Raw genomic sequence first — 21,844 nt, forward strand, 5'->3', positions numbered from 1 at the left:
CCCTCAGTAGATGTCTAATCTTTCAGCACCAGTTTTCATTTCCTTACCCTGGCTGAAAACAGTATCAAAAATGTTAATACAGTGAACTCCGCTGGATAAATCAAATCCTGAAGATGAGACTCGTGTATCCGTGTGCCTGTTTATGGAGCAGCACCCAATATGATGGAAGCTTGCTCTCACTCCTGAGCTGGCCAGGAGGGACCTGGTTACTTGGTGGGTACCACCATGAGTGGTGATCTTTATGCATTGAGGGAGAACCAGCACCCATAGCCACGCAGCTGCCTCTGCTCAGCAGAAATCCCTCAGGGTTTTGCCACCTTGGGAGGTGGACCCAAATATCTCCTTCCGAGCTGATCTGTCTCCTGGAAGCACTGTGGCTGAAGCTATCTGCTAAGGGAAAGCTCTCGGTGTTTGGTGAGAACAAAGTTCCAGTTTCCCACCTTTCCTGTCCAAACTGACTGGCTAAATCCATATATATTTGTATATGTGCTGAACGTTTTCTATTCTTGGGCTTTGAGAATAAAGAGACATTGAAAAACCCTCGAGAATGACCCCCTCCAATGTCATCCGTGTGTAAAAGGACGCAAAATCCTCCTCCAAGCGCTCAGCTCTATGGGAACTGTTGAGTCATGGCCTGACCCACTGATTGAGCACCTGGGGAAAGGAGCCGGTCATCCCTGGGAGCACAGGTGAAGGCAATTCAGCTGTGTGACTGGAAGGGGTGGAGCCTGGCTGCACCTCTCTTAGACCTCATTTAAGGGCTGATTGCCATTGGGAAGGGTCTCTCTCTGGAGGTTCTTCCTTGGAAGAGTTCTCCCCTGTGAGCTGTGATCTTCAGAGATGGGTGAGCAGTCTTTTTTTTTCCTTCATTTGTAGCAACTTTCTATAACTCTTTCTATAACTAACTTTCTATATGTTGTTATACCTCTTGTATTATCTGTCCATTGTGTTGATCTAATTGTTGCACCAACTCATGGTGCTGAGAACACACCACGTGGGGGGATGAATGGCCAGTCTAGAGGCAGCCTGTGGCCACCCATCTGTAGAGCAGGAGGACACTTTCCCCTCAAGGATGTGAATTTAGGCTGTGAGACACAGCAGCAGGTGCAAAACTGAGCAGCACTCTGCTCTTGTCTCCCCAGAAGTGATGGAGAGGTTTGCTCTGCAAGAGCCTTTGGTTGAGTAAAGCCTAGTGATAACTGGAACCCAACTCCTCCACACCTTTCTCTCTGACAAATTATCACAGAGTTGTAGAATCATTAAGATTAAAATAGGCCTCTCAGATCACCAAGTGCAACCCCAGCCCATCCCACCATGTTGCTGCCCACATCCCTCAGCGCCACATCTCCACAGCTCTGAACATCTCCAGGCATGGTGATTCCCCACCTCCCTGTGCAGCTGTGCAGTGCCTCGCTGCTCTTTCTGAGGAGGGATGTTTCCTAATACCCAACCTGATAATAATTCAGAGGGAGAAGGTCTGCCAATTATTATGCCTTTACTGAGAGTAAGACATGGGACAAAGGATGCATCTTGCTAGAGGTGCAGAAGTGGTTGCTGATGTGAGTGTGCACATACTCGGAAATGGTTTTGTTTCCATAAACTTCATCATCTTGTGAAAGTGCATGTTCTCTCCCAGAGCAGCTAATTAAATATAGGCTTGTTTAATAAAGCAGATGCTGAAAGACTGTGTGTATTATCTGCCAGCAGAGCTCTGTATAGGTTCTTTCTGAGCTTCAGCAACACTTATAAGTATATGAGAGCATGGCAGATTTGCATGGACTTTGACCATGGGAAGCAAAGACCCATATCTGAAGCTACAAATTGGACCATGAGATAAGAACTCTCCTGAAACCTATATGCAATTAAAAGCCCAATCTTCCTTCCTATAGTGACAAGGTTATTGCTTTTATATAGCTGAACAGAGATGAATGAGCCTACGGATTAATAACACTAAGATTTATGACACTGTGCTTGCCCCGAATATTATGGGAGAATAGCTTTCTGGGTGAGATATTACTACTGAATAAATTTGATAGAATTTTTCCTTTCCTTTATTTTTTTTCAGCTTTGTGTTATTTAGGATAGCTGTGTTGCATTCACACCATTAGTGCCGTGGTTTGGTTCTTGGCTAATTGTTCCATGTGTATTCATGCTTTACAAGAGGGTTATTAATAAATGGAGTCCCACAAAGACAAATGCCATTGATGAAAAACAAAACACAAAGTGTATGATTTGAAGAGCATTAGCACTCCAGAGCCACCAAGCTCCTGGCAAAGGTTGGTCACTTCTGTGTATTTGTGCTGCATTTCCCTTTAGAAGGGGTTGTGCCTGCTCCCTGAAGTACCTGCTGTGTGGAAGCAGCTTGTGCAAGCATCACTTGCTTTTCTAAACCCAACCCCAGGTTCCTCTTGGACCCTTCAGCATGCTATGGCACAGTGAAAATTGTGTTTTTGGAGGGGAACCCTGTGAGAATTGAAGGGGTGGGAGGTATGGAGGTGGAGTGGGGTGGTGGGTCAGGGCAGGGGGCTGCTTGCCCTGGATAAAAACACAACTGCAGCCCACAGCCAGGCAGGATTCCACCTGAGGGGGAGGTGCAAAGGATGGAGAGGGAGGGGGTACGTGTGGGTGCTCTGCAAGGTGCTGCTGGAGGGCGGGATGCTGTGGTTTGCACAGCTGCAGGCAGCAGCCTCCCCATTGTTTCCACTGTTAACAAAGTCACATCGGTTCGTGGCATTGTAGCATCTCATCCTTACAGGGCAGGGGAAATGAATTTTGGAGTCAGCCTTTGTCTTGCTGTCGCTTTTCCCATAGGAGAAGCTGAATTTGTTTCCTTAATGCAATCACAAAGATCTTTGTGCGGAGGAATTGTCAGAACACCTGTCTGCCTATTGAAACCACTTGTGTATGTGGCATTCCTCGATGCTGCTGCATGCTCTGCTGCCTTTGTTTCTGTTGGCTTTCTTTTACATCCGCCTGCTTGGGTGCATCCCTTCTGCTCTATGGGTTTGGCAGTGTGCAGTATGGAGTGAGTGCATGGCAGTACCAATGGGCACAGGGAGCACGTTGGGTCCCCACCAGTGCAGCCCAGTTTGGCACCAGCAAGAAAAGGTAGGGAAGGACAGTGCTCTAAAGGGGCTGCAAAGATAGTTTTTTGGGTTTTTTTTCGTTATTGTTTTTATTTTTTTTTTCTGGGGGAGGGAGGTGCTGGGGAGGACCTTGGCTCTTCCTTCTGCTTGCTCTCTGGGGCAGAAAATAACTTTCCCCATCAGCTGTGAATGACATCAGCACAGCCCATGGGTACGTGGGCCAGTTTTCCTACCAACCCTTGCATGGGAGCAAAGGTTCACCTGACCTGCAGCTATTTCACAGCAAAAAAGGCTCATTCCTTCCTCTGAGACACTAATCCCATTTCTCTGAATGAGGTGAAAACATCCCATCTTGATTTAACTCATTAAAAGCAGTGCTCAGTACAATCAAGCTCACCCAAAAAAAACCCAGTTGTTAAACAACCCGTGAGATAACACATCTGGCAGTAGCATTGTAACAAATAATACAGACCAGGTACTGCCCTTCTTTCAACTTGAAAGATTAAAATGGGAACATTTCCCTCTCAAGGTATGCAGCCACACACTGACTGTATGGGAGTGCAGCTGATCATGCATCCCTGGGGACATGTGGACTCACAAAATGTGTGGAGTGTTTTTGTGTGTTGGAGCAGACTGTTATGTGGCAGGCACTTCTGCCATTTGATGAACTTAAAGGAATTCACCCTGTTCTGCTTAGCCTGGCTGGGCTTCCTTATCCCTGCCATTTAAATGCTCTTGCAAACGTTTGCAGCTAGTAATGGGAATTTATATATGTTTGAGTTTGAGTTGAAGGTGGAATGTGCTGGAAAACAGGAGCAGCTGAGAAAGTGTATTTTTCGAACAGTGAAAAAACAAGAATGCTAGAAGAGTACAAAATTTGGGGAACTCGCTTCATTTCTCCAGCCTTGCTCAGTGTTATGTATGTGCAAATTGTCATCCATTGGTTCACGGTTCCCACTGATTCAAGAAGGGGAGAAGGGACTGCAGGTGCGGCTCTGAAGGCTCCTGGAACCGTAGGATGCTGTTTGCAGTTCGTTTGTGGTCTTGTGGCACCATCCAGTGGCTGCTGGCAGAGGACTCTCATTTCCTTGTTAGCACCAAGTGTTCCTTTGCACGGTGCTTGGCTGAATGGTAACCAATGGTAACCAATGGTCCCTTGTGTGTCACCAGCCACTGGGACTGGTGGTCAGGTCCTCCAGGAAGGCCTCTGGGTCACTGCAGGGAGCTGCATGATGGGCACAGGGAGGGTGAAGGGGAGCAGCAGGGCTGGATGCTCAACTCACGTTTGATGGCAAAACCAGGATGCCCCACAGAAGATCTTTTCTCTATTTCCATGGCTTGTAAATCTCATGTTGCTTTTTTTCCCCACTTTGGTGAAGGCCCAGAACTTCATCCTCATTGTAATAAGAACTAGGAGAGGAGCCAATGGCCAAATTTCCGTTGCTGTAATTCTGAACTCCTTGCACGTGGACTAGTTTGTGGTACTGCTAATGGGTATGAAGAAGCTGTATGGAAATTATGTCCAAGAACAACCCTATGGCCATTCATGTGAGATACCTGGAGTTTATTGATGGGTTGGCTGGCTGGCTCTGGGGGATGTTGAGCTCAGGGATGGGATTTCATCCCACTGGCTGGTCTCTGTGTTTTCACATCCAGACGTCTCTCCAAGGGCTTCCCTTTTATGGACACAGCCGTCCCTGCACAGAACACAACAGGTTAGATGATAATTTGGAGGTGGCACAGCTTAATTAGAAGGGATGCAATGGGCAGCTGCCTAGGGGTGGCTCCACTGGATAAGAGAACAGCATCCCATGGCCATCAGTAGGTGGCCAAGAAGGGTACCCACAGCTGGCATCGAGAGAGAACAGGTCATCTCACCTGGGATTATGGAGAGTTGTCGAGGCAATAGAATGCTGGGCTTCTTGAGTTGCCTGACTCTCTTCATCACCATTTGGATCAGCTCATCCCTTAGGTGGAGGAGACCAGGACTGTTCTTAGCCTTCTGCAGCTGCTGAAGCCTGAGCACAACCTGGAGGTGTTGGTAGGTCTGGCTGGAGATCCCCTTTGCAGCCTAAAATACAGGGTGGTTGGGAGGCCCAACATTGTGATTCCTCGCTTGCACTGTCTGCATCTCACAAGCAACCTGTGAACCCCACACAAGCCCTTACCCACACCCCACTATTTCATCAATGTAACACTCCTATCCCTCCCATAATCCGTCCATGAGTCTTTAGCTATCGTTTGCCCTTGCAGCAGCTCTACTAGGTGCTAGGTGGTGGTATTGCATTGCAGCACAGCAAGGTGTAGGAGGTACTGTTTAATATGCTCAGCATGAAAAGGACTCGGCCAGTGAAAGTCCCCTTGAAGTCCCTGTGACAGAGGCTGCTGTACCCTCACGCACCCTTCTTCCCTGAAGAGAGGAAGCCCTGAATGGTTTAGCATATGAAAGGCTCCTTGTAGTAAAGGTATTTATTAATAAACTGTCTCAGAGTTGTGAGCACTGCAGTTTACTCCTCATGCTACCAGCTGGTTCTGCCTCCACCCTCTCATTTGCCTCTCAGAGTGTGAGTGTTCCAAGCAGGGGTTGCTTTGCTGCTAATTTTGGTTGCTCCAAAAAAATTATATCTGTTCAGAGCAGTCTTTGATCTGCTCTGTACTGCACTGGCACTGCAAATGCTGGCAGCGAATGCACAGGCTTACCCTGCTGATCCCCATGCTCTCCAGCCTTTCCTCCAATGTTTCCTCCAGGATGCGCCGAAACTTCTTCAGGAGGTTTGGTTTTCTCCACAGAGCTTCCAGCAGCCATTTCTTCCCACTCTGAGCATCATCTGCTGTGTCTGGGTGTAGCAGAGCATGGGTTGTGCCCCAGTGAGGTGGCTGGGCCCTTATCCCCTCTGAGAACATGGATTCCACCAGTCCCATAGCCCAAGCCACCCAAGAGCAGGCTTCTGAGTTCTCTCAGCAGAGGGATGTGGTCTATCAGGGACACCCATCTCCTTCCTCTAGCTTCCATTTCTCAGAAACAACTCTTCCAAAATCCCCCCGCAGCAATAAGCTGCCAGAGTCAATTTTCTGGGGTGAAGCATCCAACCCAGGGCTAGTCATGGTGCTGTCATACTTGGCATGGAGGTCACCAGCAACATTATCCCCTCTATCCCCATCCCAGCGTTCCCTATATGAAAATAGTTACACCTCCAGTACCCACCTCCTTCTGAGGACTCTTCAGAAACCACTGCTCTGGTCACCTGCTGGGTCACTGCAGGAATGAAAACAGCCTATGAAGGGTAGGGGAGATGAAGCTCCAGTGCAGAACTGAGCTCCAACACCACCTTGCTTTGCTAAATGGAAAGCACAGAAATATCTGTTCCTATAGGGATCCAGGGATATCCCAAATCCAGTGCCTTGGAGAGCATCCTTGAGGGAAACCCTGTGGTGCTCAGAAGCAGCACTGTCACCCTCTGAAGCCACCACCTGGAGCATGTCAGAGCCATCCCCTGGGATGTGTGATGTGCTCCATGGATATCTGCTAACAGCCATCTGTGTCTAAAGGCCTTTCTTTTTGTTTTTCTGAGGAGCGGTGGGAGCTGAGAAGTCTCAAGTCTTTCTCCCTAGGACCTGATTATAGAAAATCAAGGCTGCAAAGAAGAAACCACAGCATGTCTCAGCTCCTTATTTTCATGCAAATAACCGCTGGTATCATTTTTGAGGAGGCAAGGTCATTGCTGTGCGCTCTTGATTGAAATCTCATTCCTTCGGGGCATGGCTACAATGCAAAACCAGCTCAAGAAGCAGATGGTTTTCTGCTGTGCCCAGTGCTGCTGCTGGCAATCAGGGGGCTGTGAGGTGTCCACCCATGGCTTCATGCAAGAGGACACAGAGCCAGCTCCCCAAGGATGTCCCCACAGCACAATCTTGTAATGGGAGACTGAGGTAGGCATGCTCCAACCAACTGCTAGCTATGAAACATTTATTCAGACTCTGATTTATTCACTTTTAAAAAGCAGTCATTACCTTTGGGCTTATTTGCAGACAGCAGCTTGGTCTGTAAAGAAGAAGAGAGATCACAAGAGAAATGCTCAGGCCTTTTCTGAGTGAGGTGCCAAGGAGATGGGGAGTCCCCATCCCTGCAGGTGTTCCAGAACCATGGAGATGTGACACTGAAGGATACAGTCAGTGGGCAGTTCTTACAGGCATGGGCACCTGATTGCCCTTGTGCTTGGGGAAATTCAGCTTTCCCTTGGTCCTGAAGGACATCTGCCATTTTAAAGGCGGTGCCTTTCCCAACCCACTCAACACTCAGAGGTGTTGCCATGTCAAAGCCTTTTTCTTTACGGTGCAAGAAGGCAGCTGATGTGTGGCAAAATGTTTATTTGGTGCTTTAAATGCTTTTCCATGCAGTGAGCTGCCACTGAGCTCCAGTTAGGATGCATGATTTGGGACCATGGCATGCCCTGGCACCTTCCTGGTCCCATTTCTGGGCTTACTTCTACCCAAGCTGACACGAGACGTACCCAAAGCAGATGCACATAGAGGTGATGGATGGGATGGGCAAGGACACATGCTCACCTGCACTGCTGTCATTTCCAGCTCAGAGTCATCATCCTGCAGGGTCCCCAGGTTAGACACCACTGCTGCTTTGGCCTGTAGCTCCTCCAGCTTCTGCAGTGTGGAGGGAAGGAACTGTTTGTCCCAGTGGGTCTCAGGAAATTCTGCATTCCTCCCAGGCCCACCTTGGCCAGCTGCTGCCTCTGACTCCAAAATGCATGCATGCCCCAGGACAACAGGGGGCCCTTTGGGCTATGAACCTGTACAGCCACCTGGACCTGGTAAGGCAGCAATCCACATCCCCTTGCTGTCCCCTAGCTCACCCCTTCCATAGCACTGCTCCTGCTGGCAGCATCCTGCAGCTCAGTGAAGAAGCGCTGCCTCAGGCCATCCATCTCCACGTGCAGCTTCATCCTTTCCTCCTCTTTCCATCTTTCAAAATCTCTCCTTTCCTCCACTTCCCGCTGATGAGCTCTCTTCTCTTCCTAAAGGGAGTGGAAAATGGGAGCAGGAGATGTATGGAGCAGCAGTGCCCAGGTTGGGTGAGGGTTAGGACACTGCCCATAGGCAGTGATAGGAAGTTTCAGGGGCAAATATTCCAAAGAAGTGAGCACAGATCTCACGATGAAATATTCTTCTGTACCATTTTTCACCTGTGCTGTCTCATCACATCTCTTCCTTCCTTCCTGCCATACCTGCTCCCTGCGCAGCTTCTCTGCCTCCCTCCCTGCTGCCAGCTGCTGTTGCATCTCACGCAGTTTCGCCTTCAGCTCCTCAACCTCCTCCTCCATACGCTCCACCTTCTTGGCCTCTGCAAAGCCTGGGGAGCAGAGCCACTGTGAGCGAGGGTGAGATCTGCCCGCTCCAGCAGCACCCTGCAAAAGCACCAAGCAAAGTCACTGTGGGGTGTAGGGCTGTAGGAGAAGCTGGCTGAGCTGCAGGTACATTCATGAGCCATGTGTGTGCACAAACACCCTGCCCAAAGGGAAGGCAGTGAGCAGCAATCATCCGTAAATGTTCACAGAAACACAGAAGAAATATTAAATTGTAGGGAATCACCCCCAGTGCTCTCCCTCCTCCGGTTGCTGGCACTGCATGTGGGCTTGCAGGAGGGCAATGCTCATGGAAGTTTTGTCACAGAGGTGGCACTGGGTGGGGAGAAGGGTCAAAAAAAGCACTTGGGTCACAGAAAGGGGCTTCCCCATGTTCCTGGCATGGCAAAGCTTTGCTGCTAAATAAGGAGAGGGGGAGACCTCAAAAGAGGTAGCTATTGTGCTGGAGGTACACAGGTGTCAGGCGTGTCTTCTGGCAGAAGCCTAATGGGAAGGCCTTAGGGTTCTAGGGTTAGGGTTAGAATATGGGATGAGGCACAAGCCATGGCTTTCCCCAGAGACTAGAAAACAGAGTAGCAGTACAGTGCTGCCTGTAGCAGGCTCTGCTCCAGCCTCAAGTTCTTGCAGGCTGTGTGAACCTGAGCCACCTAGTTTGGGTGGATTTTACAGTCTGGGAGCAAATGAGAATGCTCACTCATCAATGATGTGGACAAGGAGGCATGACCAGCAGCTTTACTGCTGAAAAGGTGCAAAAAACCTCAGTGGGAGGATAAAAACCTAAATGGGCACCAAAACCAACAGCCTCCAAAAGTCTGTCACTGGGCCATAGGAGACCAGTCACCGTGGCACAGGTATTCCCAGGACACATGAATCTTTGGGATCTCCCAAGCCAGCCCTCTTAACCCCTCCTTCACACACCTTGCAGTAGCCACTGGGTCTGGCTTGCAGGAGGAGCTGGGTGGCCACCAGCTTCTTCCACCTCCTGCTCTCTTCCTTCTCACCCCGGAGCCTCGTTGCCTGCTCTGATGCCAGACCCTGGGCATGAGCCAGCTGTGCACGGGCATCCTGCAGGTGCTGGGCATGCACAGCCAAGCTGTCAGCCAGGTGCTTCTGGCAGTGCAGCAGGTACTCAATGCTCAGCTGGGCCAACCTCAGCACCGTCAGCAGCACAGGGTCGGCCGGCTGCCTGCAGTGGGGGCACCGCTCCGCATCCATGTTACAGAAGGTGATGTTGGAGATGTGCTCCTGCAGCACGGCCACGTCCCCCTCCCGTGCCACTCGCTCCACATCCACAGCGCTGAGGCGATGCCGATCCATGGCAAGGCAGCGGGGCTGGAAGCAGAAGGTTTTGGGTGGGATGGTGAGTGCTGGGGGTGCTGTCAGCATTGCCATGGCTGGAAATGGCTGGAAGGAAGAAGGGGTGCATTAAAGACTGGGTGCGCTGATCCTCCAGCTCCAGTGCTGTGGTGAGAGGCAGTGTTTTTCTCCCCATTCTCCCCATTTGCAGCTGCTATCTACTGTTTTTGCCAAATTCTGATAGAAGGGAAGGGAGGGGAAGGGGAAGGGGAAGAGGAAGGAAGGGGAAGGGGAAGGAAGAAAGAGGAAAAGGGGAAAAAGGGAAGGGAAGGGAAGGGAAGGGAAGGGGGAGGAAGGGGAGGAGGGGGAGGAGGGGGAGGAGGGGGAAGGAGGAGAAGAAGGATTCCAGTTTATTTACCATCTGCTTTTGGTAAGGGACCAGTTTATTTACCATCTGCTTTTGGTAAGGGAAAGTTTTCAGACAACTGCCACTCTTTAAAATAAAGCGTTGTGAATGAATCTGCAAATCCTTTTACCCAAACACTGGAATTCACGTGTTTTAGGGTAGTCCCATGCTTATACCATTAGCAGCACTGCAGTGTCAAACAACCTGATCCCTTGCATCAGACAAAGAGGATATGCCTGAGTAGGTATGTATGCATACTTATATATATATAGGTCTAAATATAGCCCTGACTCATAGCTGCAAATTGCGTAGATCTGCAGGGGAGCAGCGTACAGCTCCTGCAGGTGAGGCTCTGTTGCATGAATTAACCTCTGCTAAACCAGACCAAGTTTCTGCCCCACTGGAAATGTGAAAAGGTGACCAAGCAACAGCTGTGACCACAATGCCCCCCCCCTCAGTTATTTCCCTGTTCATGGAACACTTTACAATCCTCCAACGATCACCTAACCGCAGGCTATGTTACACAACCTTGTTAATATTAACAAGGGTTTCACACACCAAAGGAGCAGTGTTAAACCCGGACCTGCTGCTTAGCAGCGTGCCTGGGATTGCCCCACAGCCTGTTTCAGGCATGCCTGATTAGTTTTCCTTCCTCCTCATATAAAATGCCATATATGAGGTCTTCAATGGTGCAACCACTGCAGCAAGCCAGTAACCCAGCTCTGAAGGTTTATTTTCCTTCAGTTCTTTCTTTCATTTGCCTGGGATGGGTGTCTAGCTGGTGTAAAAGTATTCTGACTTCCACACTGCAATGCAACGTAGCACCCACTGATGTGATGGACCTGCTGGTCAGAACTGCCCTCACCACCCCCAGTGGAAGTGTTGATGCTCATCCACTATGACTCAAATTGTGCGTGCTGGGTGAAGAAGACACCAGCCTTGAGGGATGCAAGTCCATCCCCAAGGTAGCAGCTAGGACCACACAGCCAAGCTTACACAGTCAGTGCATTTACATGCACCATTTCCACTCCACTGTGCAAAACCCAACTCCGTCAAAGTGCTGATGGAGACAGCCTTCAGAGAGATCGCTGTGCCAGCTCATGGCTGCTAGACCAGGCTATTGCTTGGTTCTCTTATGTACAATTCTCATCTTTGGCAAGGAATTCTCTCCCCCTTTCCTCCTCCACCCTTCCCAAACTCTTAGGTGCCAGCATCCCTCTGCTGGCACTGGGAGATGCAGGGTCAGGGGACCTAGCCTCTGCTCTTATGCCTTCTGGAGCAGCTCCCCCCACTCCTCCAGACCTTGCCCACAGGCAGCATTCACTTCCCTCCCTTCGTCAGCCTCTCCTCCTGCAGGAAAGCAGCTGAGCAGAGCCTCGGAAATGTTTTTTGCGTGAGCTAACGAGCTGAGAGCTGGAGCAGCACGTCCCCCAGTGCCGCTCCTCCCTTCCCTTAAGTAGGAGTTTGAAGAGTCGGGGCAGAAAAATGCCAAAAAAAAAAAAAAAAAAAAAAAAAGCAAATACTCACTTGTTGCTAGAGACAGGGAGAGAAACTGAGGAGCAGGGACAAGGGTAGGGACAAAAATGGAACCAGAGCAGAGAGAAGAAGCCCGGAGCAACGAGAGACTGCTTGAATCCTCGCAGACAGGGAGGATTTCCGTGCTGTAACCCTACACTCCTCCCATGCTGGGCCCCCCCCCCCCCCCATCTTGTGACACTTAAAACCACGGAGAAAAAGCAGCTCCCGATGCCCAAATTGGACATTGGTGTGGGCAGCATCGTGAAACCCACTGCCCTGCGCTGAGCTGTGTGAGCTGCACCCCAGGAAGGGGAGCAGCAAAATGTCCCCCCGTGGCCTCTGCTGGCCGTCAGCATGGACTCAGAGTGCACTGATTGAGTGCTCACTGGAGGATGGGGCTGAGCCCATGGGGCTGGATGGAGACCCAAACCCGCCATCCAAATGCATAAACCCCAAGTGTGCGGAGAGCTTGCTTCTCCCTATCAGTCCTGCTGCCACTTCTAGCTGCAGAAAGCAGGCTGCAGATTGCAGCACGCTCATTAGCTGCTGTGTTTACAGAAGATAGCATTGTACAGATGGCAAACATTCTATGACGGGCAAGCCATCCACCCCCGCCTTTCTGCTCCCAACCTAAAAACAGCTGCTCAGACAGACGCAGAAGAGATTTGCAAGCTGTGCCTTTTCAGGGAGTTGGGTGGATTTGCATTGCTCTTACAGGAAGAAAATAAAAGTCAGTGCAAGAGAATGCATTGCTTTCCTGAAGCATATAAGGTCGCTGGGTGCTCTGATGGGATTAAATGGGGTCTCCCTTATTCTGTTTCCCTCTGGATGGCCCCAAGAATGGAGCAGCATAGAGGGAGCTGAGAGAGGCTGGTGGGGAGATGTGGCCCATGGGAATCCTGGCTTTTGGCAGTAGTTCCATGTGAGAACCATCACCTTCAGGGTGAACGGGGTGCCAGTGAGAAGGAAGGAGATAAAAATGCAAAGTGGGAACCCAAAAGAGATATGAGGAAGAAATAGGTGACAGCTGGACAAAGGTGACCTTCCTAGCACCTCCTGAAATGTCTTTCTAGGGCTGTTATTCCCCATTTTACTGGTAGCAGAAACCCATTGATTTCAATGGGACTGGGGAGTGCCAGCAGGCAGGTCCCATCAGTTCTTGGTGCCCCAGCACCTCCTCTTCAAGAGATGCAACACTTTGCAGCCAGAGCTGACTCCAGAGCCTGAGGAAGGGCAGCCTCATTCTGAAGGAGCCAAAGATGTGTGAGAGTGCAAATATGTCAAAAAAAAGGGAATCTTTTTCCAGGGGAAAGCAAGCTCAGAGGTTGTGGTGGTTTACTATCCATTTTATTTTAACTTGCACTGATATGTCCCTCTCAAAAATGGAGGGTATAAAGTTCATGTGAGAAAAGCTCAGATTAACGAGAAGACAGTAGTTTGGGCTACTCTTCATTAGCAGTCATCCATCCCCTGCCATTACATGTGCATTACACCTGCTCGGAGGCCTCAGCCCATCCCATGGTGTTGGCAACTTGTCTGATGTGTGGCTGGCAATTCTGTCAAGAGGAGCATCTGAAATCTGTCCTAGGAAGGCAGCAGGTCTTTTTATGAACACCTCCTTTCACAAAGCTCAGTAGAAAGGTCCACAAGTCCCTTTGATTCATTAAGGTTTGGTTCACAAGCACCTCTAAAGAAATAAAACCAAATTTCCTCAACCTCTCACGCAAAAGTGTTGTCTCTGCAGGCTGCATCCAATGCATATGTTCCTTAGCAGCCTAAAGGAGCATGGGCAGTGGCTATGCAAAGGTCTTTTGACTGCAAAGCCAGCTGCTGACTCCAATGGGGACAGTCTGGAAGAATCACTCCTTCCTTCTTCCTACACATCACACAGAGTCCTCATAGCTTGTGAAGACCCTCAGCTCCGCGTTTTGGATCAGGTCCTCATAAGTGCTGGGGCAGTAGGTTTTGTACAGTTTTTCAGCCAGCGAGTTGCTCCCAGCAACCACAGCTTTCCGGTTGCGGTTCATGAAGTTCCACAAGTGCAGAGCATAGGAGTGGTTGAAGTCAGGGACTTTGTCCCATACATCGTAGTAGCGGCTCCAGGCTGGGTATGGGATGGGGTAGAAACGCTGCGGGTTTAGGAAGGAGATGTTCTGACAGCTGTGATCCTCAACGCCTTTGAAATCTGTGAGATTGCAGATGGCTTTAAGCATCCTCGTCATTAAAAAGGGCCCCTGGTTCCCCCAGATGTTCCCGTTGTACTTGAGAACAAAATTCTCCATGCAGTCCCAAATAAATTTGTGACGGGCAGGGAAACCAAAGATCCCGTTGCTGGAAAACCTTGACTTCTGTGCTGCCAGGAAGCTTCCCTCAGGGATGGGCCTGATGGAGATGACATCTGTGTCCATGTAGATGCCCCCATACTTCCAAATGAGCGCCAGTCTGCTGGCGTCAGAGCTGACATGGACCCAGTTCTTCTCCTCTTCGGGGTCTACCTGCAATCAGAAAAGCAAGGCAATAATGCACCCATCCACCCATCAGGATATGAGCTGCACCATAAAACACCCCTACACTACCAGTCCACGTGCCTTCAAATGCCACTGATTGCCTTTCCTTCCTAAAGCTATTGAATTTTATTGGAAAAAAAGAATAGTGTGGAGCAGAGCAATGCTTTGTTAATGTAAGGAACATTGGAACATTTCACTTTGTGTTCTTTGAAACTCACAGTGTTAAACCAGTGATGCCATGAATCATTGCTTGCTGTATTACTGAAGCTGAAACTACTTTAAATGTTCCCTTCCTTATCGCTCTCAGATCTTCCAAACAGGCCTGCAGGTTTCCATAGACTTTATTAGTTTGGAGAGCTATTTCTTCCTCAGGAAAAGGAAGAGTTTGAAGGAAATCCAGTTTCACCACTTGTCCTGCAGGGAGATGGAGCCAAACAAACCTGACAAAAGCTTATTGCAAGTAGTTTGCCAGGAGCTTGTTTTCAAGGTGGAGCTTGCGAGATCTCACCTTGGGTTTGGACATTGCGGGTACAAAAACTGAAATCTCTCTCACATCTAATCTCCTGTGGGCTGTATCAGTGTGTGGCAGCCTTAATAAGTGCTCAGAGGACTCGGGCAGACTAGCTTCTGTTGAGCAAGATTATTAAGTGCTGTTTTATCAAAACACATGTGCAATCTATTTTTACCAATGCTCTGTTTGCCAAAAATCTGATTCTCCAGATAGTGGGAAATTGCTGATATTATGTTCAGTAAACAGATAGATGAATACATTGCAAAACATGGCAAAAATAAACACGTTCTGAACCAGAACAATGAAAGTGACTGGTTTCTCATTGCCAAGCCTGCGCTCCTCCCTTCATTTCAAGCCTTCTTTGGAGTTTTCCCACCATCATTTCAACTTTTCCCTACTTCCCCCTCATCACGACCCTCACCTCGTTGTACCACTGCAGAAGAGGGGTCTCCTGGAAGACGTTTTCCATCTGGAGAGGAAAAAGGAAGACATTCTTCATAGAAGATAAAAGCGAGAAGGCCGTGTAGCTGGAGTTTGAGTCCAACACGGTGTCATTTGTCAGCCCCTTCATGAAGAGGATGATGGGCCGGTCCTGGTAGATCCTGGCAGCAGACTCCACGGAGCAGGACACCAGTGGTGGTGGTTCCAGGCGCTCTGTCGTCTCCAGGAAGATGATGCTTCTGCCCAGGTTGAGGACTTGCTCAGGTGTCAGGAATTGCTTGGGCATAGGCATACAGGAGAAGAAGCAGCCAGATAGCAAGGAGATCTCGTACAAAATGCCAGAGACGAAGAAGAAGCAGAGGCATATGTGGATTTTCTTCAACATTCTTGTTTTCCCTTGGGCTTTGAAGTGATGCCTCAGGCATATATGCTAAGGAGAAACAGGGAGAAGCAAAAATATGTATCTGTGTTACGGCTTAGCAGGACTGGGAGTTGTTGGACTAGCTTTGGAAAGTGTGGCATGAAGGTAGCATAATCATGCCTTTACTCTTAGCAGGAAGGCAGCATAGTGATACTCATGCCTTTCCCCCATAGCACTGCTCCTGGAGGTGTTCAGGAAATGTGGAGATGTGGCACTGAGGGATGGACCTTGTCAGTGGGCATGGTGGGGATGGGTTGTCATTTGCTCCTGATGATCTCAGTGGTCTTTTCCAACCTTAATGATTCTATGATTGTATGAAGGCAGCAAGGTGATGCTCATGCCTTCCCCCATAGCATGAAGGCAGCAGTGTGATACTCTTGCCTTTCCCCAGGACAAACCTGACATGAAACCTTGCAGTGCAGTGGGCTCTGCCTGAGGGATGAAGTGCTGTGTAGCCTCAACTCCTCACCCCCAACCAGAAACTGGGGACTTGGAGAAGTGCTGAAAAAGGGACACATGCCTACATCTCATGGCACAGCTATGCAGTTGCTGAGTTGGAAAAGACCCAGCGTGAGATGGGATGAGATTTTGGCACCTCACACCTGGAGTAGGCTATTGTAGTGAATGGTTCTCAAGCTTTGGAACATCATGCCAACATGTGCTTGTCCATCAGTAGATGTCCTTGGGATGTGAGAACCATAACCCCAAGGAGTTAAGGGGGCTGTGAGTGCCAGCAATGGGAAGACCATAGTTATAGCTTTGGATGTCTCAGCCAAAGGGAACATGAGCAGATAGGAACCAAAGTCTCTCTCAACCTGCTCACACCTCAGCTTTTATCCCAAAGTCTGTGAGGGACTCAGGTCCCACAGGGATGGAGGAACCAGCAGAAGGCAGATAGAGGACAGAAAGCACGCGGCTCTGTGCAAGCAAAGAGCTAGAAGATACCTGGATTATAGTTCTGATGAATCCACATTTCCAGCTTGTTCGTTGGCCATCAGGCCTCCTGGAAGCCCAGCTCTTGGAGGAAGACACCCAAACTGTCTGGATCATGCAAGGAGACTTCTGAAGGCAGCAGATGGATGCTCAGAGAAAAAGCGGCTTTACTTTCTCAGCCCAAGAGATGGTGTGAGGCCAATGAGGCCCTCCTAAAAGGACAAAGAAAGAACAGGTTTGGACATCTCCAGCCTGCATCAGCATTGTCCAGCTCTTCAATCCTAGTCTCACTGCAGCATGAGCCCATACAGCACCAAGGAGCTCTGGCTGGTGAGATGCAGGATTGAACCTTCGCTGAGCTGCATCTACAGGCTCACAGTGTAGGGAAATCCCTCCTGAGATGACACCAGGTTGCATGGGAGCAGCCACATCTCCTCTGCAGGGACCAACTATCACCCTGGAGCCAGGGTCTGATGGAAGAAAGCTGCATTGAATGACAACTCAGACCAAGTGATCTCCTGAATGTGTTTGAAGACTGATTAATTAAAAGGAATGGGAGGAAATGAGAGTGTGTGCTTGGTTAGTTAATAAGATGCATTACCATGTCACCTAGCTGGAATGTAGATAAGTCTGCAGTGTAGAGAACCCCATGGAAATTCCCCTGGAAGCACTGAGCTCGAAGCTGTGGCAGCTCTTGCTCCATTTTTCAGAGCTACATCTCATCAAATTAAATATTAAAGCAATGGCTGCTCCCATAAGTATGGCTTTTCATGCTGCGTAGCAAATTTTGCTGTTTCCCATTGCCAATGCATAGAAAATAGAAGGTTGTTGGTTTTGGTTTTTTTTTTTTTGCTATACTCCAGGTTCCTGAAACAGCACAGGAAAAAAAAACTGGGGGTGAAGCAGTGAGGTGCTGCAACCACCAGCATGGTTGTGGGGATAATCTTCTGGACAAGGCCAGCAAGTTTGCAGCCTGCAGGGGAGGAGATGCTGTTTTTTCTTTTACTACAGTTTTTCCCTTCTTTTTCTGACTTTTTCTCCTTGCACAGAGGCTCTGCAGAGGAGACCAACCCCCACCTCCAGGGCCTCTCTGCAGATAGGGAATGTGGACGGAAGACAGGGAGCGGAGAGCAAACACGAAGGTTCGGAAACGACGTGTTCCTGAGCCTGCTGATAAAGCCAGCGGTGCTGCAATGCTGGGTTTCCTTCCACATTCCCCTCCTGCCTCTCTCCGACAGACTTTGACATATTCCTAGTCACTTGAATATAAAACAGGAGAAGTTTAGCAGCTCTCTCACCAACCTCGGCTTGGCCAGAATTTCAAACTCTTCTTCCTATTATTTTCCCTTCCAAATCCCAGTTTAGACCCAAACCATGCACGCAGCTTGTCTGCTGTTGTCTCCATGCAGTCTGGAGGCTGGTGCTCCCTCTCATCCTTTGCAGTGTTAAAAATCTCAATGCCAGTCTGCTGGCTTTGGTTTTGATGAGAAATGGGACCACCTGGACTTTCCCATTACTTGTTGAGCATTTCCTCTCCGATGGCCTCTAGATCCAACATCTCCTGCCTGAACGAGGAGCCCAGCAGAGCGGCGGTAGCAATAGTCGTTCAAATTTAAAACAGTCCAGAAGGCATTTTATTTGCAAATTGTGGAGGGAGAATAAGTAGACCCTCCAACAGCTATCAGCTCCGTGTACAGCATTGTACGGAGCGACGCCAATCTTCATCGTCTCATTCTGGGAAATTGTTTTGCTTGGTTGGTTTTCCAAAACCCACTCTGTGGCGAGTTAGAATTCTCATCACATTTGACCTGGAGGCTGCTGTTATCAAAATGTTCACTTCTCAGCTCAAGTTAAAAGGACTGCAGAGCAGCGCGTTAAAAATAAATCCCAGCCATTGAATAGATTACCCTGCTGAGTGGGCTGCTTTTCGGCTGCAGCAGACGGCACGCTGGCTTGATGGCCCTTCTTGTAAAGATATTTCTTTTCTCCAGGCAATTGCAGCATTTCAAGTGCGGGATGAAAACGGCTGGGAGACTACAAGTGAGATTAGGAGAAGTGCCGCGTGCTACAGCACGGCTCCAGCTGTGTGATAACTCCTCTGCCATGCCCACAGGACACGTGCAGCAGGAGGGTGCAGTGGGATTTTGGGGCTTCCTCTGAGAGTCAGTGGGTTTTGCACCCAACCGACAAGGTGGTCATCCTTATTCCTCCAGGTGGGGAATAACTGTGTGCCATTCAGTGCTGATGCACTCATGGCATTGCTTGGGTTTGCACTCCCGTGTCTTTGCAGAAGCTGCTAGAGCAAATGGCAGCTGCAATCAAGTCAGTGCCTGTGCACACACTTCAAAGGCAGTTCCCCTCTTGATTTAACACCAGGCACATGTGGAAACCTGTATCAAATGGAAGTCCTATAGAAGAATATACCATATTCATTGCAAACTAATTAATGCTACTTCTAGCAATGCACACAAGTAAAGGCGCTTCCTCCCACACCACTTTTCCCTCGTTCTGATTCCCCAACCCGGCATGTTTATAGGTAAATCAAAACTCACCTTTTGGCTGGAATAATCCAGCAAAGCCTTCGGTTCTCTGGGAAGCAAATCCAAGCTGGAGCAGGCAGGAAGGCACTGGAGGAGCTGCGCTGCCTCTCCTCTATCTTTTTCTGTGCCAGGGCTTGGAGCAGCCTCATAGCTTGCTCGTTACCTGCTCTGGTGTTTGCATTCTTGGTGCTCTGAGATAACACTGAGGAAGGAGCTGGGCTGATCTCAGAGGCACGGGCACACAGCAGCAGGCAGCGCCCTGCTGGGGTCCCCAGAGATGGGGGATAGAGCCAAGCAGCCTCCAAAACCCTGACTGCCTGCACCCTGTGGAGCACTGCTTTATTCCCAATTGCCTGGAAGGGAGGTGGCTTATATCATATTTAGCTTTTTTTCCTCTTTGTATCCCAAACTGCCCTTATGGAAGACACTTTGCATTGCAGCTTAGGTCTTTGCCCTAAAATAAAGGAGTGCCCCAGAGTAGTATGCAATGCTATTACCTTGCTTGGAAGTGCTCACAACAGCACCCTTAACAAATACATCCCAAATAGCACCCTGTGTCCTGAGCAATGTCCCAACACAGGTTGAGTCTATTTAATCCAGGCCAGGCTGGATGGGGCCCTGGGCAGCCTGATCTGGTGGGGGACAACCAGCCCACAACAGGGGTTGAACTGAAAGGGCTGTAGAGTCCCTTCCCACCCAAACTGTCCTGTGATCCTATGAATCCAAGGAGCACTTCGCCAGCAGCCCTGCACACATAGGGTTGGACTTGCATGTTAACTTGTAGTGGAAATGTGGTCACTCAGCCAAACCGTGGCCACCTCAAACCCCGAACAAAAAGGCTGCAGGGTTTGATGTTGCTTAATGCACTGCTTTTAAATTGCATTGCAATGCATTGCTTTTAGGAGCAGGGCTTGATCTTTACAGGTCCTTTCCAATTTGTGATAGTCTATGATTCTAAATGCACATGGCTAGTTTGCACCGAGCATGGCTATGTTTACCAAATTTCATCAGAGACCTCAGAAAACCCTCTGGAAGGAGTGCAGCAATGACTTGGCTCTTAATAGCCATCTTGTGCTGGGTCAGCAGGATTTATAACAGAGATGGAGCCACAAAGCCTAATAGAACCCCCAGGCAGATCCCTCCTGCACCAACCCACTGTGGTCAGCACAAGGAAGCCAGAGAACTCTGCTGGGATGCAGACTCCCAGAAGTGGTTCTTTGCAGCATCCCTCCTGCTCACTCCTTTTTGCTCTTCTCCTTTGATTTTTGGTGAGGCTGTAGCTTCAGGGCAGACTTACTGGCGAGGCAGGACACTCACACATGTGCCTTGCACATGGTGCAGAAGGATTTGGGATGAACGATCCAAGGTCCTTCCCCTGCAAAGGTTGAAATATTGTCATAGAGGCAGTCATATAAATATGGCCAGCTCCCGCATCTGCCACCCAGAAAAGCACTTTTCTCCACCATCAGCAACCCCCTAGTGCTAAGAAACCACTGAGAAGTGCTCAGCTGAGCACCTCTGCCATTTGTGGGGGCACAAGACAGCAAGAAGCCAGTTTGCCTTCTGCAACCCTTCACTGAGAAGGCTAGGGCATGGATGCAAAGGGCCCAGCCTCCCCTGGCTGTGTTTGCACTCCCGCGTGCAAACAGCCTGCTGCAGGCAGCTGCCAGGGATGTGGAAGCATTAATGCTGCCTCGGCCGTGCAGAACAAACAGTTCCATGGAAAGCTGGCGAGATATCCCAGGCTTAATCAGCAGATAGCACCCAAGAGAGCATGCAGGAGGGCTCGGCTCACAAAGAAGTCCCTGGGAATGACGTAGGATGAGCCCCTGAGCCCGACACACCTCAGCTCTCCCCAGGAACCCTCTCCTTTGGCAAACACTTCACTCAGATCCATCTCTTGCCGTGAGGGAATAGGATGTATAACAAACTGCATGCTCTTCCCAGGATGAATGTGTCCATCCATCCCTTCCTGATGCATAGCGCTGTGCCTACAGTACGAGCTGATGCATAAATACAGGGGCAGAGATGCCATCTGGTACAAAAAGCTTCAGCCCAGCTTTTACCATGAAAGCATCCCCGTGCCGCACCATCACCCATCACTCCCATGTGCCACCAGCCCCCTGGCCTGAGAATTTGCTACAGACTGTAGGCTGGTGGAGTACATGCCTCCAGACTATGAGAATGGACAGGGTTGGAAGGGACCTGATGTCTCCCTGACAGCCACTTGGTCCAACCCCCTGCAAGTGCTGCCAACATAGAGCATGTTGCCCACGGTGCCAAATACACGGGTGCATCCCGAAGCATGAAAAGAAAGATGTGAAGAAAAATCACTTGGCTGCTTGTTGGGAAAAACTGAAAGAACACTTCAGGGAGAAATGGGGTTGTTTGTCCTGGAGGGTTCTTTTGCTTGCCCTCTGCACCCCTGTGAATGGTGCTGGGGTGAGCCCTAATCTCACGAAGGAGCATTTTTACCCCAGAAAACTGCTTTTTTTTTAGTGGCTGGATTCATCCTGACCCCTAGCAATATGCTGGATGAATAGAGGCAAAGATGCTCTCACATGGATGCCAGCATCTCACTGAGACTCTGTTCTCCTTCTCTGGGTTGCCATGGGTCAGACACAACTATGCTGATCTCACCTGTGTCCCATCAACCTGGCATGTGAGTTGGGGCCCTGATAGCCACGCACAGATGAAATACTAAACATAGGCAGGGGTCAAATCCTGTTGCTGTTCTGCATTGCCCTCTAGAGGAGCGTGGTTTTTGCTTTCCTGTGTGGAGGGCACTGAAAAATAAGGATCTGCAG

At 49.5% G+C, this 21,844-nt stretch overlaps 2 protein-coding genes and 1 long non-coding RNA gene across 8 annotated transcripts in view; 1 reads left to right on the top strand and 2 right to left on the bottom strand.

Annotated features, from left to right (window-relative positions):
* Positions 1 to 699: 699 nt before the first annotated feature.
* The window catches only part of LOC122183910, a 47,407-nt gene continuing 26,262 nt past the window's right edge, over positions 700 to 21,844 (top strand). For all 6 annotated transcript variants that reach the window (XR_006180406.1, XR_006180407.1, XR_006180409.1 and 3 more), the window contains exon 1: positions 700 to 844. This is a non-coding gene — a long non-coding RNA (uncharacterized LOC122183910). The remainder of the gene's footprint in view (positions 845 to 21,844) is intronic.
* Positions 4,275 to 11,821, bottom strand: DZIP1L (DAZ interacting zinc finger protein 1 like). Its single transcript, XM_042878367.1, has 10 exons — positions 11,694 to 11,821; positions 9,383 to 9,868; positions 8,327 to 8,506; positions 7,955 to 8,116; positions 7,653 to 7,745; positions 7,098 to 7,128; positions 6,292 to 6,342; positions 5,787 to 5,923; positions 4,965 to 5,157; positions 4,275 to 4,783 (listed from the first exon to the last, which is right to left on the bottom strand). Exons 2-10 carry the CDS (start codon positions 9,854 to 9,856, stop codon positions 4,692 to 4,694), a joined length of 1,413 nt encoding a protein of 470 aa, XP_042734301.1. The 5' UTR covers positions 9,857 to 9,868; positions 11,694 to 11,821; the 3' UTR covers positions 4,275 to 4,691.
* A4GNT (alpha-1,4-N-acetylglucosaminyltransferase) lies at positions 13,050 to 16,705 on the bottom strand. Its single transcript, XM_042878368.1, has 3 exons — positions 16,510 to 16,705; positions 15,124 to 15,573; positions 13,050 to 14,179 (listed from the first exon to the last, which is right to left on the bottom strand). Exons 1-3 carry the CDS (start codon positions 16,612 to 16,614, stop codon positions 13,568 to 13,570), a joined length of 1,167 nt encoding a protein of 388 aa, XP_042734302.1. The 5' UTR covers positions 16,615 to 16,705; the 3' UTR covers positions 13,050 to 13,567.

Source organism: Lagopus leucura, unplaced genomic scaffold, assembly GCF_019238085.1.
Source record: "Lagopus leucura isolate 7727_CA_CO unplaced genomic scaffold, USGS_WTPT01 Super-Scaffold_100021, whole genome shotgun sequence".
NCBI lineage: Eukaryota > Metazoa > Chordata > Aves > Galliformes > Phasianidae > Lagopus > Lagopus leucura.